A 17974-nucleotide genomic window follows, 5' to 3' on the forward strand; every position below is an offset into this window, starting at 1 on the left:
TATGATGGTGCTAACAATTTCAGGAATTTCCAACAGGACGCATAACAAGAAAAATCCATATAGTACAAGTCTTAGGTGTTAGCTGAATTTTCAAATCAAAAAGCAAAGAGAAGAATTTACATTTTCAGTAACTTTAGGATCTGTGAGTGTTGTTAATTTAAATACCGTTATGAGGAGTCCAGGTACATCAGGATATTAGGCCATGCAATCGTATACGGAGATACAGAAGCTACATAGTACTTCAAGTGTTGCTATCATATATGTCTAATTGATATTTTACAGATTAATGCCAAGTAAAATCAAAATATAGTCTCCTACCCATTACATCTTAAAACACAATGATCTATCAACAGTTGCCATTTCACAGCAAAAGGAAAGCAGTAGGTATAAATTGAACACAGAACTGCTTCTCTTCTAAGAAATGAACACAGATATATAGATACATGTATACTTATACATTCTCTTTGAAATTCAAGGTGATTAATTTGCTTTACTACCATATAAAAACAATCTCGCTGTGGTCAGGGAAAAAAGCTCATTTTCCACATTTAAAAAGTACGTTGGCCGGGTGTGGTGGCACACGTCTTTAATCCCAGCTCTGGGTAGGCAGAGGCAGGCAGATTTCTGAGTTGGAGGCCAGCCTGGTCTACAAAGTGAGTTCCAGGACAGCCAGGGCTATACAGAGAAACCCTGTCTAGAAAAACCAAAAAAAAGTACACATTGTCTCTGGCAAGGAATCACATCCATAGACCACTTAGACCTATGTGATTTGGCTAGAATGCAGACATTCCCTAATTACACACCTTTAATCCCAAACAATGAAAGTAACATTCATTTATAGAAGGAAGAGTCATGTTTGCAAGTGACATCTAATTGAGGGGCAAAGTGATGAATCAGAGAGATAACAGAATGAGTCAGAGATAGGATATGCCCATTCTTATGAGGACAGCGAGGAAAGAAAGGACTTAAGAGAGCTGGGGAGGGAGGGCAGATTACAGAGACAGGTTACAGGTGAGGACAGAACACGCCAGAGAATAAGAAGAGACCAGACAGAAGATTAGAACAGATTGATAGAGTTAGTTTGAGGGTAAACAGACTAAGACTAATTCAGTCAGAAGTCAAGAGAAACCAGTTTGAATCAGTCAGTTTGGAAATGGGTTTGGGCCACAATCAAAGAATTGAACCAGACCAAGTTCAGGAAGCACTAGAAAGGGTAAGCCTCCAACATGACAGTTACATTTGGTGAATAAGTTACTTTTAGAGTCCTGGTAGTTCTCTTACGTGATTATGATGTTGTATACTGTAATGACTAAAAGTCTAGGATTGTGCTTAATCAAAAAGAAGCAAGTCTATGTCTTCATGGTCTCCAGAAAGGACAGTTTGAACCCATTCACCCCAAACAGTGATAAAAGAAATCCTTATTTTTAACTGGTAAACTAGAAGACCATGATCACCTGGCAGAGATGTCCATAAAATGGAAGGATCCGTAGGAAAGATCTACTCAGAAAGCAGTTCTTAGGTTATAGTCTGGGGGCTTGGCAGAGTAGAGAAACTCTTTGGGGAACTTGTTTCAGATACAGACATGGCTCTGTCATGATTTCTGTTGTCCCAGAGCTTGTAGCTCCTGATTCATATCTAGCACATCATTTGGTTTTGTGAATAAAGCTTTTCCTGTGCACCTGGTCACTTATTTCTGTATTGTCTGTGACAGTGTCTTTCACAATAAGAGTTTTTCTGTATTGTCTGTGACCGCTTCTTTCACAATAAGAGTTGAGCGACTGTGATAGACCTGACATTTACATGAACAGTTTATGGAACTCCCCAGTTAATTTCGTAAGTGCTACCAATATTATCTAAAATATTTTAGCAGGACTTCCAAGGATATCCTGACGTACTAGTAGCCAAGTACCAGCTTTAAAGTAGCTCTTTAACTTTTGTTTTAAAAAATATATTTTTAGCCTAGAAACATTCATTGGAAAGGGGGAGAATGGAGGAAAGAGAAAAAATGATGCTATGCTCTCAATATCTCCATATTATTATGAAATGCACACTTTATATATGTATATATCATAAATATGTAAATGGATGTATGTATTGAAGGTCAGGTGGATGCTTCCTTTGATCTTGACAAATGTTTTGTGATATGCAGAAAGCATTTTTACTTTGCTCCCATTATTACACAGTAAATAATCTTTAAAGTTTCCTATTTAAAATGCTTAGTTGGGTGAGATCCAATTATGAAATATCGAAACATACAAAAAATTACTCCTTTATTAAATTTTGAATCTAAGGAGACAGTGAAAAATTAATAAGGAGAGCCAGGCACAGTGGCACAACCTCTAATCCCAGCACTTAGGAGCAGAGATGGATAGATCTCTGAGTTCAAGCCAGGCATGATCTACAGAATGAGTTCCAGGACAGCCAGGATTACACTGAAAAGCACTGTTTTGGTGGGAAAAATTAATAGGGAAAGTTATTGAGCTCTACAAAACACACTTTAAAACCCCGGGTGTAAAACAGACACTACTTTTGAATGGTAAGATAAAAACAAGGCAATCTTTCCAATTTGCAGAATGTTTTCTAATGAAGTCTTTTCCCAGTAAAGGAACCTCTGAACTCTAGAAGCAGATCTGGGCCATTACAGTTCACAGGCTCCACGAGTCAGTAGTTGTTGGAGCACCGAGGATAGAACACTGAGAAAGTATTTATCACACACAAGTTTATTTAAGATACAGGGTGTTTTTCCCCCTCATAGAGCTTAAAAGTGGATTTTTCCCTTTTGTTGCTGAACGGATAGATGAAACTATTCATGAAAATCATAACCCCTCCTGGCGTCGGGGAACTGATATCACATAAAATGCTCTCGCAAAGTCTAATCGGAAGGCTAACTATAATTTCAAGAGGTCCAAATTCTCTCTTGTTTTTGATAAAGCATTTTTTTCACCTCTTCTTGAGTGAGGACGAACCTATTTGCTTCTTTTTATTAGGACACCAAAAGCACTTCTGTTAGTTGCCTTACAGCTATTCTGCCTCGAGGTGGCGATAAAACACTTTGAAAGTTTTTTTTAAAAAGTCAACTACTGGCTGTTTTGCCTCAAAACTGATTTTTTGAGAGCCGCTGAGGCAGCAGCCTGGGCGGGCCGCAGACAACCGGCCACCATCAGGACCAGAGGACAGGTGTCCGCCTGGCCTGGGAGGCGGCCTCAGCCTCAGCAGCAGCGGTCGCCATCTTGGTTCCGGGACTCAGCAGAACTTAGGAAATTAGTCTGAACAGGTTAGAGGGTGCGCCAGAGAACCGGACAGCTTCTGGGACGGGCAGAAGCACAGAGCCGCTGAGGCAGCAGCCTGGGCGGGCCGCAGACAACCGGCCACCATCCGGACCAGAGGACAGGTGTCCGCCTGGCTCGGGAGACGGCCTTGGCCTCAGGAGCAGCGGTCACCATCTTGGTTCCAGGACTCCCTGGAACTTAGGATTTTAGTCTGCACAGGTGAGAGTCTGCACCACAGAAGCTGACAGCTTCTGGGAACTGCCAAAGCAACACAGCTTCTGAGAGAGGCCCTGTTTTGGGCCTTCTTCTTCGACCAGGAGGAGGTCCAAAAACAAGATATCTGCGCACCTTCCCTGTAAGAGAGCTTGCCAGCAGAGAGTGCTCTGAGCACTGAAACTCAGAGGAGAGAATCTGTCTCCCAGGTCTGCTGAGAGACGGTAACAGAATCACCAGAAGAACAATCTCTAAACGAAGTCAACTATAACTACTAACTCCAGAGATTACCAGATGGCGAAAGGTAAACGTAGGAATCCTACTAACAGGAACCAAGACCACTCACCATCATCAGAACCCAGTACTCCCACTTCGCCCAGTCCAGGGCACCCCAACACACCCGAAAACCTAGACCTAGATTTAAAAGCATATCTCATGATGATGGTAGAGGACATCAAGAAGGACTTTAATAAATCACTTAAAGAAATACAGGAGAACACTGCCAAAGAGTTACAAGTCCTTAAAGAAAAACAGGAAAACACAATCAAACAGGTAGAAGTCCTTACAGAAAAAGAGGAAAAAACATACAAACAGGTGATGGAAATGAACAAAACCATACTAGACCTAAAAAGGGAAGTAGAAACAATAAAGAAAACTCAAAGTGAGGCAACACTGGAGATAGAAACCCTAGGAAAGAAATCTGGAACCATAGATTTGAGCATCAGCAACAGAATACAAGAGATGGAAGAGAGAATCTCAGGTGCAGAAGATTCCATAGAGAACATCGGCACAACAATCAAAGAAAATGGAAAATGCAAAAAGATCCTAACTCAAAATATCCAGGAAATCCAGGACACAATGAGAAGACCAAACCTACGGATAATAGGAGTGGATGAGAATGAAGATTTTCAACTCAAAGGACCAGCAAACATCTTCAACAAAATTATTGAAGAAAACTTCCCAAATATAAAGAAAGAGATACCTATGAACATACAAGAAGCCTACAGAACTCCAAATAGACTGGACCAGAAAAGAAATTCCTCCCGACACATAATAATCAGAACAACAAATGCACTAAATAAAGATAGAATACTAAAAGCAGTAAGGGAAAAAGGTCAAGTAACATACAAAGGCAAGCCTATCAGAATTACACCAGATTTTTCACCAGAGACTATGAAAGCCAGAAGAGCCTGGACAGATGTTATACAGACACTAAGAGAACACAAATTCCAGCCCAGGCTACTATACCCAGCCAAACTCTCAATTACCATAGATGGAGAAACCAGAGTATTCCACGACAAAACCAAATTCACACATTATCTCTCCACGAATCCAGCCCTTCAAAGGTTAATAACAGAAAAAAACCAATACAAGAACGGGAACAATGCCCTAGAAAAAACAAGAAGGTAATCCCTCAACAAACCTAAAAGAAGACAGCCACAAGAACAGAATGCCAACTTTAACAACAAAAATAACAGGAAGCAACAATTACTTTTCCTTAATATCTCTTAACATCAATGGTCTCAACTCCCCAATAAAAAGACATAGACTAACAAACTGGCTACACAAACAAGACCCAACATTTTGCTGTTTACAGGAGACACATCTCAGAGAAAAAGATAGACACTACCTCAGAATAAAAGGCTGGAAAACAATTTTCCAAGCAAATGGACTGAAGAAACAAGCTGGAGTAGCCATCCTAATATCTGATAAGATTGACTTCCAACCCAAAGTCATCAAAAAAGACAAGGAGGGGCACTTTGTTCTCAACAAAGGTAAAATCCTCCAAGAGGAACTCTCAATTCTGAATATCTATGCGCCAAATACAAGGGCAGCCACATTCATTAAAGAAACTTTAATAAAGCTCAAAGCACACATTGCACCTCACACAATAATAGTGGGAGACTTCAACACACCACTTTCACCAATGGACAGATCATGGAAACAGAAACTAAACAGGGACACACTGAAACTAACAGAAGTGATGAAACAAATGGATCTGACAGATATCTACAGAACATTTTATCCTAAAACAAAAGGATATACCTTCTTCTCAGCACCTCATGGTACCTTCTCCAAAATTGACCACATAATAGGTCACAAAACAGGCCTCAACAGATTCAAAAATATTGAAATTGTCCCATGTATCCTATCAGATCACCATGCACTAAGGCTGATCTTCAATAACAAAAAAAAATAACAGAAAGCCAACACTCACGTGGAAACTGAACAACACTCTTCTCAATGATACCTTGGTCAAGGAAGGAATAAAGAAAGAAATTAAAGACTTTTTAGAGTTTAATGAAAATGAAGCCACAACGTACCCAAACCTTTGGGACACAATGAAAGCATTTCTAAGAGGGAAACTCATAGCTCTGAGTGCCTCCATGAAGAAACGGGAGAGAGCACATACTAGCAGCTTGACAACACATCTAAAAGCTCTAGAAAAAAAGGAAGCAAATTCACCCAAGAGGAGTAGACGGCAGGAAATAATCAAACTCAGGGGTGAAATCAACCAAGTGGAAACAAGAAGAACTATTCAAAGAATTAACCAAACGAGGAGTTGGTTCTTTGAGAAAATCAACAAGATAGATAAACCCTTAGCTAGACTCACTAGAGGGCACAGAGACAAAATCCTAATTAACAAAATCAGAACTGAAAAGGGAGACATAACAACAGATCCTGAAGAAATCCAAAACACCATCAGATCCTTCTACAAAAGGCTATACTCAACAAAACTGGAAAACCTGGACGAAATGGACAAATTTCTGGACAGATACCAGGTACCAAAGTTGAATCAGGATCAAGTTGACCTTCTAAACAGTCCCATATCCCCTAAAGAAATAGAAGCAGTTATAAATAGTCTCCCAGCCAAAAAAAGCCCAGGACCAGACGGGTTTAGTGCAGAGTTCTATCAGACCTTCAAAGAAGATCTAATTCCAGTTCTGCACAAACTTTTTCACAAGATAGAAGTAGAAAGTACTCTACCCAACTCATTTTATGAAGCCACTATTACTCTGATACCTAAACCACAGAAAGATCCAACAAAGATAGAGAACTTCAGACCAATTTCTCTTATGAATATCGATGCAAAAATCCTCAATAAAATTCTCGCTAACCGAATCCAAGAACACATTAAAGCAATCATCCATCCTGACCAAGTAGGTTTTATTCCAGGAATGCAGGGATGGTTTAATATACGAAAATCCATCAATGTAATCCACTATATAAACAAACTCAAAGACAAAAACCACATGATCATCTCGTTGGATGCAGAAAAACCATTTGACAAGATCCAACACCCATTCATGATAAAAGTTCTGGAAAGATCAGGAATTCAAGGCCCATACCTAAACATGATAAAAGCAATCTACAGCAAACCAGTAGCCAACATCAAAGTAAATGGAGAGAAGCTGGAAGCAATCCCACTAAAATCAGGGACTAGACAAGGCTGCCCACTTTCTCCCTACCTTTTCAACATAGTACTTGAAGTATTAGCCAGAGCAATTCGACAACAAAAGGAGATCAAGGGGATACAAATTGGAAAGGAGGAAGTCAAAATATCACTTTTTGCAGATGATATGATAGTATATATAAGTGACCCTAAAAATTCCACCAGAGAACTCCTAAACCTGATAAACAGCTTCGGTGAAGTAGCTGGATATAAAATTAACTCAAACAAGTCAATGGCCTTTCTCTACACAAAGAATAAACAGGCTGAGAAAGAAATTAGGGAAACAACACCCTTCTCAATAGTCACAAATAATATAAAATATCTCGGCGTGACTCTAACTAAGGAAGTGAAAGATCTGTATGATAAAAACTTCAAGTCTCTGAAGAAAGAAATTAAAGAATATCTCAGAAGATGGAAAGATCTCCCATGCTCATGGATTGGCAGGATCAATATTGTAAAAATGGCTATCTTGCCAAAAGCAATCTACAGATTCAATGCAATCCCCATCAAAATTCCAACTCAATTCTTCAACGAATTAGAAGGAGCAATTTGCAAATTCATCTGGAATAACAAAAAACCTAGGATAGCAAAAACTCTTCTCAAGGATAAAAGAACCTCTGGTGGAATCACCATGCTGGACCTAAAGCTTTACTACAGAGCAATTGTGGTAAAAACTGCATGGTACTGGTATAGAGACAGACAAGTAGACCAATGGAATAGAATTGAAGACCCAGAAATGAACCCACACACCTATGGTCACTTGATCTTCGACAAGGGAGCTAAAACCATCCAGTGGAAGAAAGACAGCATTTTCAACAAATGGTGCTGGCACAACTGGTTGTTATCATGTAGAAGAATGCGAATCGATCCATACTTATCTCCTTGTACTAAGGTCAAATCTAAATGGATCAAAGAACTTCACATAAAACCAGAGACACTGAAACTTATAGAGGAGAAAGTGGGGAAAAGCCTTGAAGATATGGGCACAGGGGAAAAATTCCTGAACAGAACAGCAATGGCTTGTGCTGTAAGATCGAGAATTGACAAATGGGACCTAATGAAACTCCAAAGTTTCTGCAAGGCAAAAGACACCGTCAATAAGACAAAGAGACCACCAACAGATTGGGAAAGGATCTTTACCTATCCTAAATCAGATAGGGGACTAATATCCAACATATATAAAGAACTCAAGAAGGTGGACTTCAGAAAATCAAACAACCCCATTAAAAAATGGGGCTCAGAACTGAACAAAGAATTCTCACCTGAGGAATACCGAATGGCAGAGAAGCACCTGAAAAAATGTTCAACATCCTTAATCATCAGGGAAATGCAAATCAAAACAACCCTAAGATTCCACCTCACACCAGTCAGAATGTCTAAGATCAAAAATTCAGGTGACAGCAGATGCTGGCGAGGATGTGGAGAAAGAGGAACACTCCTCCATTGTTGGTGGGATTGCAGGCTTGTACAACCACTCTGGAAATCAGTCTGGCGGTTCCTCAGAAAATTGGACATAGTACTACCGGAGGATCCAGCAATACCACTCCTGGGCATATATCCAGAAGATGCCCCAACTGGTAAGAAGGACACATGCTCCACTATGTTCATAGCAGCCTTATTTATAATAGCCAGAAGCTGGAAAGAACCCAGATGCCCCTCAACAGAGGAATGGATACAGAAAATGTGGTACATCTACACAATGGAGTACTACTCAGCTATTAAAAAGAATGAATTTATGAAATTCCTAGCCAAATGGATGGACCTGGAGGGCATCATCCTGAGTGAGGTAACACATTCACAAAGGAACTCACACAATATGTACTCACTGATAAGTGGATATTAGCCCAAAACCTAGGATACCCAAGATATAAGATACAATTTCCTAAACACATGAAACTCAAGAAAAATGAAGACTGAAGTGTGGACACTATGCCCCTCCTTAGAAGTGGGAACAAAACACCCTTGGAAGGAGTTACAGAGACAAAGTTTGGAGCTGAGATTAAAGGGTGGACCATGTAGAGACTGCCTTATCCAGGGATCCACCCCATAATCAGCATCCAAACGCTGACACCATTGCATACACTAGCAAGATTTTATCGAAAGGACCCAGATGTAGCTGTCTCTTGTGAGACTATGCCGGGGCCTAGCAAACACAGAAGTGGATGCCCACAGTCAGCTAATGGATGGATCACAGGGCTCCCAATGGAGGAGCTAGAGAAAGTACCCAAGGAGCTAAAGGGATCTGCAACCCTATAGGTGGATCAACATTATGAACTAACCAGTACCCCGGAGCTCTTGACTCTAGCTGCATATGTATCAAATGATGGCCTAGTCGGCCATCACTGGAAAGAGAGGCCCATTGGACACACAAACTTTATATGCCCCAGAACAGGGGAACGCCAGGGCCAAAAAGGGGGAGTGGGCAGGTAGGGGAGTGGGGGTGGGTGGGTATGGGGGACTTTTGGTATAGCATTGGAAATGTAAATGAGCTAAATACCTAATAAAAAATGGAAAAAAAAAACTGATTTTTTTTTTCTTGTAATACAAAATGTATATACAGCATGCTTTTGTTTCACAATGTGACTCCTATTCAGATCTAATAACTGTGGGGATTTTTCTGAAACCTAAATCATGAGCCCTGAAATCACTCAGAGACAAGGGATGTAGCAATAGAGACTGCTGTGATCAGATGTGACTGGTCCATGCCTTCCACTGTGTCAAAGTGTTTCACCTGTGTTTGCTGGATGCTGACAGTCCCATCAGCACCTCGCAGCAGCGATTTAGGAAAATAAGGTAGCTTCTGGTAAAATGAGGACATTTATATAGGTGTGGATCATCTGTGAGCTGAGTTCACAGAGGCAGTAGCAAAGCTGGATCATATAGGGCTCATGGCTGTCAGAGCACTCATCACCAGCAGTATACCCTTAGTCTACCCAAGCAACTGCCACCCAAGCAGGCTGATGCTGTGTAGACAGTAAAGACTTCCAGGGCTGAGGATCTACTTCAGCGATAGACTCCCTGAGCTTTATCTCCAACAACTCAAGGTGGGGAGAAAAGGGAAAGCCATCGGGAAAGCAAAAGCATTTTCTGAAAATAAAGGCTCAACCTAGAAGATATGTATAAAGTGGCATTTCAAAAGAACAAGCATAAGAAAAACTGTCAACAGACAAGGAGGAATTAGTGTAGTAAAGCAAGATAAACCTTTAAAGAGAAAAGGTTTAAAGTGGATAACGCTATAAATCAAGTGAACACTTTAAAGCGGTTCGCCAGGATATTGTGAGGCTCTCTTTAGTGTCCTGACGTGACTGGGAAGAGTTTCACGCGTGAAAAACACATCCCTGTATTTTAAGAAGTTTTCTCAATTCCTTGCCTTTAAGGAGAGGTAGAAGTTGAGCAAAGGAGATGGCTCAACCGTGAACTCTTTATACACAATCCCTCGGAGCAGCATACGATCTCCCCAAACCCACATAAAAGGGCTGAGAGTGGTGTGGTCTTCTATAATCCTAGTTCTGGGGAAACAGAGACAGGAGGGTCCCTGGAAGTGACAAAAGGCAAGCTCCAAGTTCCAAAGAGAAATTCTACCTCAAACATAGTCTTCAATCTCAAGGCCTTGAATCTCAGTACTTAGGAGGGAGAGGCAGGCAGATCTTTATGAGTGGGAGGTCAACCTGATTTGCATAGATAGTTCCGGGCCAGGAAAAGCTGCTTAATGAGATCCTGTCTCAAATAATAATCATAGTAATAATGATAACAACAATAAATAAGAACAAAAATGGTAATAATTTGTTGCTGGCAATTGGACAGAACTAAGAAATCATTATCATGAGTGAGGTAACTCAGACCCAGAGAGACAAACATGGCAAGTTCTCAGTTGTAAGTGGATATTAGCTGTAAAGGATAATCATGCTATAATCCACAGACCGAGAGAGGCTAAGTAACAAGGAAGGCTTAAAGGGATAGGGTGGGGGGTATTGGGGTGTTGGGGTGGGGTGGGCACAAGGATCTTCCTGGAAAGAAGAGCTAGAATAGATTTTGAGGGCAAACTGGGCGTGGCTGGGGATGGGAACGGGAGTGATCTGGTAGGGAGGGTGGAAGGAGAGTGTTGGGAGGGACAACTGAAATTGGCGGACATTTCAGGAATGAGATAGAAATGTAATGCAATGGAAATTCCATATAATCTATAAGGGTCATACTAGCAAGGACTTGTAATGGGGGACACAGAGGCTGAACTGGCCATCTTCTGTAACCAGGCAAGATCTCAAATGGAGGGATTGGACCCTACCACAAAACCTCAGACCTACAATTTGCAGGATATGCAGGAACCAGGGCCCAGCACAATCATGTCAAAGAGATCAGAGAGTCTTCATCCAGGAACTGATAGGAACAAATGCAGTCCCACAGCCAAACATTAGGTGGAGCTCCAGAGTCCTGTGGAGAAGGTGGAGGAAGGATTGGAGAAGACAGTGATAAAGGACACCACAAGAACATGACACCCCCAGTGTAGCCATTTTTACTATATTAATCCCACCAATCCATGAGCATGGGAGATCTTTCCATCTTCTGAGATCTCCTTCAATTTTTTTCTTCAGAGACTTGAAGTTCTTATCATACAGATCTTTCACTTGCTTGGTTAGAGTCACACCAAGTTATTTTATATAATTTGTGATATTGTGAAAGGTGTTCTTTCCCTGCTTTCTTTCTCGGCATGTTTATCCTTGAGCTTTAGTAAAGTTTCTTTTATGAATGTGGAATATGTATCATAGACATTCAGAATTGATAGTTCATCTTGGTAGATTTTACCTTTGATAAGTATCCCTCCAGTCTCCTGAGAGGTTCTACCACAGCTTGACAAATACAGAGGTCAGTGGTTGCCCCCAACCATTAGACTGAGCACAAGTTCCCCAATGGAGGAGTTAGAGAGAGGACCAAAGAATCTGAAGTGGTTTGCACTTCAACAATATGAACAGTACTCCCAGATTTCCCAGGAACTAAACCATGAACCAAAGCGTACACTTGGAGGGAACAATGGCTCCAGCCACACATGAAATAGAGGATGACTTTGTTGGACATCAATGGGAGGAGAGGCCCTTGGTCCCGTTAAAGCTCAATGCCCCAGTGTAAGGGAATAACAGGACAGGGAAGTGGGAGTGGGTGAGTTGGTGAGCAGGGGATGGAAGAATGGAATAGGGGCTTTTCAGTGAGGAGACCAGGAAAGGGGATAACATTTGAAATGTAAATAAAGAAAATATCTAATAATTTTTTAAAAAGGGACAGTTCTGCTGCTGCGAACTCCAGGACAGTAGTAGTTTCCCTCAATTAACACTTTCTGTAGAATATCTTTCTATGTCACTAACCTTCTTGCTATTATCCTGATTTGCACACACCACCTCTTTCCAGCTGGGATACCACCAAAGTATTCTGTTCTCTCCCAAGACACCTGGGGTTTTATATCCTCAGGCCCTGAAAAATAACTTCTCTGCTCCCCTAAACCTTTCCTGCTTTCCTCCACTCAAGTGAGGCCCTTAACTGAACTCTGCGTGTGTTTTCATAACTCGTTTTCCAATCTCTGCCCTGTAGAAACCCAGATTTTTGTGGAAAGATTTTGGGATTCTTTGAGTAACCCCAAAGTAGAGAGAAAGTTGAAAGAGGATGAATAGGTAAAGCTTTCGCTCACCCATTTCACGCCAATTGTATTTGAAAGGATATCTTTCATCCCACCTGGTAAAAACACTTTTAGCAACTGGTTGAAACTTTTCCTCTGGGAATATTTAATGTCTTCCAGACCTGTTTCCTGGATGTACCCCAATATATTATTTTTTCCTATGTTTTTCTAGGAAAATAGACTAAAATACAAAGGCATTTTAGAATCAGTGTCTCCCACCAGTCATCTTCCTAAAGACACACAACTGTGTCACTCTGATATTAATTTTCAATAACCAATACACAGCATAGTCCTGACTCCAAATCCATGAACATGTTCTTTTCTATTATGTATCATTTCTTATGAACCCAATTACCTTCTGTCCAATATCAGTATCTAATCTCATAATTTTAAAAACACAAGGAAATCATATTCTTCCTTATTATGAAGATAAGTAAATTAGTATGAAGTGGTTAAAAAAGAGAAATTGAGAGACAGAACACCTGAATAAGGAAGATGGTCTCAAGAGTCACTACTTGCAAATCAATTTTTATTTGTAAGAAATAGAATTTTTAAAAAATAGGTCTTAAAAGTTCAATTAATATAGAGATAAAGGCAAAAACAAACAATGAAATACAAGAACAAGAACATGTAACTTCTAAATAACATAACAATAACTCAAAGAACAAAAATAAAAACTTAAACGAAAAATCTAAAGGAAAATTATTGTTCAGCTGCTTTCGCTTTCTGCACATTTAGCAGCACAGCCCTCCAGCCTGCTGCTCCTCTTGGACACTAGGTATCAGTGCAGCCGCCTCAGTTCTCTGCCAAGAGACGTTGTCTGAAGAGAAAAGGGAACAACGCACTGGATCAGCCATGGCTTCCTAGTAAAGGCCTATTCACCCTAAGAAAATGAATTATATGGAAGAAGATTCATCCGAGGAAGATTGTGGGTGCTGGAGATGGTGCTCAGCAGGGGCCTCCTGGCCTGGCAACTCATTCTGCAGGATGCTGTCTTCTTCAGCTGTGGCCAATCCCAGCTCTCTTGCAGTTTCTGAGACCTGGGAGAGGAAGGCAGTTACTAAGACACAGGAGTGGAGGAGACAGGCATGGCAGCTGTGAGGCTACTGCCTCCTACCACCTCAACTGTACTTGACAGTCAACATTAATATTTTAACTGAAGTTATTGATGTTAAATCTAAAGACAGGGCAAAATATTCAACAACAGTCACAAAAACATGGACTGACAAAGATCAACTCAGTCTTCTATCAGTTCCAACCAAAAACATGGCAAAGGAAGAGACCTCAGTGGATTACAGGAAGAAAGGAGAAGGGCACAGGACACCCAGATCAATGATAATGAGAAGCACTCATTTGACATTTGTACTTGGCTCTAATCCCTCCAAGGTGCAGACACATGGGATGTCATAAGACCTCTGCCTGTCTCATGTCTAAGGACCCAGATCTCACTCAAACCTCTGCATAGCATTCCACCTATCATGAGGACATGAAAGAATGTGACATGTTATTCACCTGTCACCCTGTAGTGGGCTGCAGATTAAAGCAGAGTTGAAAGGTGCATTTGCCAGTGGTAACAGTGTCTCAAAAGAAACTAATTCAGTGTCTCACAAGAGGCTAACTTCCAAGAATACTTGTGTGAAGACAGAGCAGTGAATAGCTACATTCCATGAGGAAGGTGGCTGCTTGGGAGTGTAGATTAGAAAGGTGGTGGGGGGAAGCAAAGATAGATCTAATGTGCCAATGGTATCAGACAGTCATAGCCTGACCGAATTGTTTGTCTCTACCTGATATTCTGGAGTCTCAAGATTGCTGTTCTCCTCCTGTTCGTCTTTACCACTCAGGTTCAATTCCACCAAACGTTGGTGAATGATGGCCCAATCAGCCTGTACTTCCTTGCTCTCCTGCTGCAATGGCATCAACTTCTTCTTTATAAGATTCTCCTCCATCAGGAGCCGGCTGTGCAGGTTACTGTAAGGACACTCTGCATTGTAAGATCCTGCAGCCTCCTCCTCCCATTTCTACTTATAGGTCCCATTAACCTGACCAGTACCCTGGTTCCCATGAAGACCTAATACAATCCACCTCAATACATCCATGACAGCTGTACAAACAGCAACCAGCCATTTCAGGGAAGAAGAAATTTTGGCTGCAGTCCAAACACCAAAAAGGGTCCATGTTTCTCCAAAAGAAAGAGGGATCTCCATCTACCCATGACAGCCCATGCATTGGGGCAACACCAATTAGTAGGGTGCAAGTACAATCAGGGTAGGTTGGTGGAACAAAAGGGAGGGCGTTCTATCCTTGTGTTACAATACACTGAGGTCTGTAAAACCCGCCTGAGCCCCAGAGGCCCAATACTGCATAATAACCCTCTTATGGTCTGAATCACTTTCCTATCTGGAGGCTCCTGAGGATGCCTGGACAACACTGGGAGGGGTGTCTTAGAGACTTAGGAAAACTGAGTCCAAAAGATCCAAGGCACACTGATGGCTAAAAAGCAGAAAGGATAGAACCAGACCTGCAGACTCTCCAGACCAGAAACAAAGGAAGGTAGAAATGGCCATTTCACTAGTGTTGGCCTCACTGACAAGAACTTACTGATAGAAATGTGTCTCCTTCTTGAGCTCCTGCTTGGTCTCTTTGGCCTCCATGTTCTCCATCTCTAAGTTGTGTAGAAATGTCATGATCTCCTTCTCCTTTAACTTCAATTTTTCATAAAGGGGATTTTGCCTGTGGTAGGGCCTTGCCCCAGGAAGATAGGACTCCATGAACTTAGGCTTTTAGTAACACATGAACTCAGGCTGGGTCCTGAACTACTGCAACCATGGAAACCACACTCTGCATTCTAAATGCTGAGATTTTCTTAACCTTGGAAAACTGGCTATCCTGGCCCCAGAACACCAGAAGCTAGGCATCCAGATGGAGGGTGCCCTGGCTCCCTGTGTTACTCAGTAGGGCTGAAGGGCAGTCTAAACAGTTATGTTCTCAGAAGGCTAGGCTACAGGTCATTGCCCACCAGACACCTGTGATGTTAATAACCCTGTTTTCATAAAAGGGATTCTGAATCCTGGATGACTAATACTGTAGAGACAGATATTACACATGATTCTGGAGATGAGGCCAGACATCACCACAGATTTATAATCTCCTCAAGGGATACAAATGTATGAACAGTTGTGACCACATATCAAAATCCAATGCTATTTAAAGTGGGGACAACCAGACCTCAGGACCCACATCACCTGAAAACTGTTAGGCAGGTAAATCCTTAGGAGAAAAACACAGACTGCTAGATTCCAAATTATGGAAAGAAATAAAAACATACAAAACATATTCACAGATCTGGACATGTGCATGCACACAGGCTCATAGACTTAGACCTATACACAAGATGGAGAAACAAAGAGTGAGAGAATGAGATAGAGACACAGAAACATAGAGAACACAATGAGAGGTAGAAGAAATGTATACAACATTCCTGTCTCAGGGTATAAGGCACACAGACAAAGAGGAACAGGCATGAATCTCAGCCATTCTAATCAAGCAGTTGAGAAGAACCATGTGGGACCAGGCCCCTTCAGCTGCTACCTGGAGGTTCCAGCACTCAGTCACCTGCCAGACAAGTAAAATCACAACTACAAACTCCCATCACCTAGAAACCTCCTGTCAAAGGCTTTCCAAATGAACTCTAGGAACTCATCACTGCCTCTATCCCTGAGTTCTTCACTCAGACTCCAAGTTCCTCTTTTCAAGTGGAGGGAGCAGAAGAGTCTATTTCCCTTCTCACTCCTGACAAATCTTCAGGTGCTGCCTCTCCTCTAAGAAGTATTTAGGGGCATGAAGTGGGGCCCAGGTATGTTCTCGTGGTATAGCTTCCTAGAACCCACCCCTTTAAAAGCATAAGATGAGGGAGGCATTGCAGACCCCAGACTGACACCATAGGTTTTGGAGCAATGTATACCTCTTGTTCATGGATCCCTCGGTCACGTAGATCAGGCGATCTCTCAGCTCATTTGTCTCCTCCATAGTGAGCTGGATCTCTTTGATCAGCTTTTTCTCTTCCTTCTCAAACTGCTTCTTGCTTATGACAGGTACAGGGGATGATGTCTGTCTGAGAGCCACTGTAGGTAGATGAATACAAGATTATTTGATGTGAGAATGCAAAGAGTGTAGACTGACCACAGAGAAGGAAAAATGCCTGTAACCTAGTGATACCACCAAGAGATTGGTCCCAGCATGAAATTTCTTCTCAGTGGATATCAATTCTAACATCACTCTAGAGATATCAGGAGATGTAAGCAGACATATGTTTCCTCTGTCTCCCTAAACATAGATATGATAACCAGAGAGATGTCTTCTCCAGGATGATTATCAACAGCACAAAGTCCAACTTGGCTTCAGAACCTTGAGTTGAGACTTTACAAGTCAGATGATAGATTCACCATTCAAAAGTATTTGAGATTTTGGAGATGCTCAGATATCCTACCTGTTACTCTAAGCCAAGGAATTGGCTTAAAAATCATGCAGGGGGAAAACATGGTCAACACAATGATCAATTCCTCCCCCCCCACCCCCGAAACACCAAACACCCCAGAAGTAGCAATAGAATCCCCCTCTGTCTGGGTGTATCAACTGATAGTTCTTTGTTTACAGCACAGAAATGCCTGCCAACCACAATTGGTGATAAAGAAAGGTAAGGTAGGAACTGTCACAAACAGGAGGTCAGAGTAGTTCTGAGAACATGAGGTCATGGTCTGGAGCACCATTCTCTCCCTGTCACTAATGTCAGATAACTACAGGAGCTAAAAGGAGCCATGGACTGAAGTGCAGGATTTCCCTCCCCCAAACTGGCATTGCTTAGACCCGCTGTCACTCCTGATGGTCTCATTCTGTCCCCATGTAACACCCACAATACCCAGTGCAAGTAAAGACTTGAAGTTCATACATAACAGCTTTGACCTTGCCAACGCCTGCCTTAGGGGATGGAAAAGTACTGTTCTGAAATCCTTGATGTTCAAGAATTGTGATAACCATGGAAATGTTTTCACTACCCAGAGTCTCCAGTTCCACATTACTGGAAAGGCAAGCTCAGGCCACCCCTACCAGGAAGCTCAACATCCACTTCCCAGGACTTACTGCACATTCGCCAAGTCCCCCTCCTTCGTCCTTCATTACTCTCAGATGGAAGGTCAGCATCCTTCCTCCCCTCTCTGGTCTCTCTCCCATCCACATTGGCTCTCTGAAAAAGTCTGCAGAGTCGGGCAAACAAGGCCATCACTGCAATGTCCAGCCTCTGACTGAGAAATCTCAGTGAGTTTGTTGTCACTACAACACTGGTGACATCACAGAAGTTGCTAAGAACTCTCCAGGACACAA

General features: G+C 41.8%; 1 protein-coding gene and 1 pseudogene across 3 annotated transcripts in view; one reads left to right on the forward strand and one right to left on the reverse strand.

Annotated features, from left to right (window-relative positions):
- Window positions 1-17539, forward strand: part of Speer8-ps1 (spermatogenesis associated glutamate (E)-rich protein 8, pseudogene 1) — a 33248-nt pseudogene extending 15709 nt beyond the window's left edge. The window contains exons 3-4 of the transcript NR_001584.3: window positions 14440-14586; window positions 16690-17539. The product of NR_001584.3 is annotated as a spermatogenesis associated glutamate (E)-rich protein 8, pseudogene 1 (transcript). The remainder of the gene's footprint in view (window positions 1-14439; window positions 14587-16689) is intronic.
- Window positions 13142-17953, reverse strand: Gm10354 (predicted gene 10354). Of its 2 annotated transcripts, NM_001281514.1 has the most exons (5): window positions 17735-17897; window positions 16560-16719; window positions 15197-15340; window positions 14383-14566; window positions 13495-13638 (listed from the first exon to the last, which is right to left on the reverse strand). In NM_001281514.1, exons 1-5 carry the CDS (start codon window positions 17871-17873, stop codon window positions 13495-13497), a joined length of 771 nt encoding a protein of 256 aa, NP_001268443.1. In that variant the 5' UTR covers window positions 17874-17897. The 2 variants fall into 2 exon arrangements, with proteins under 2 accessions (XP_006503580.1, NP_001268443.1); XM_006503517.4 differs by lacking the exon at window positions 15197-15340 and having other exon boundaries at window positions 13142-13638; window positions 17735-17953.
- Between the last annotated feature and the right edge of the window lie 21 nt (window positions 17954-17974).

This window comes from Mus musculus, chromosome 5, assembly GCF_000001635.26.
Source record: "Mus musculus strain C57BL/6J chromosome 5, GRCm38.p6 C57BL/6J".
Lineage (NCBI taxonomy): Eukaryota > Metazoa > Chordata > Mammalia > Rodentia > Muridae > Mus > Mus musculus.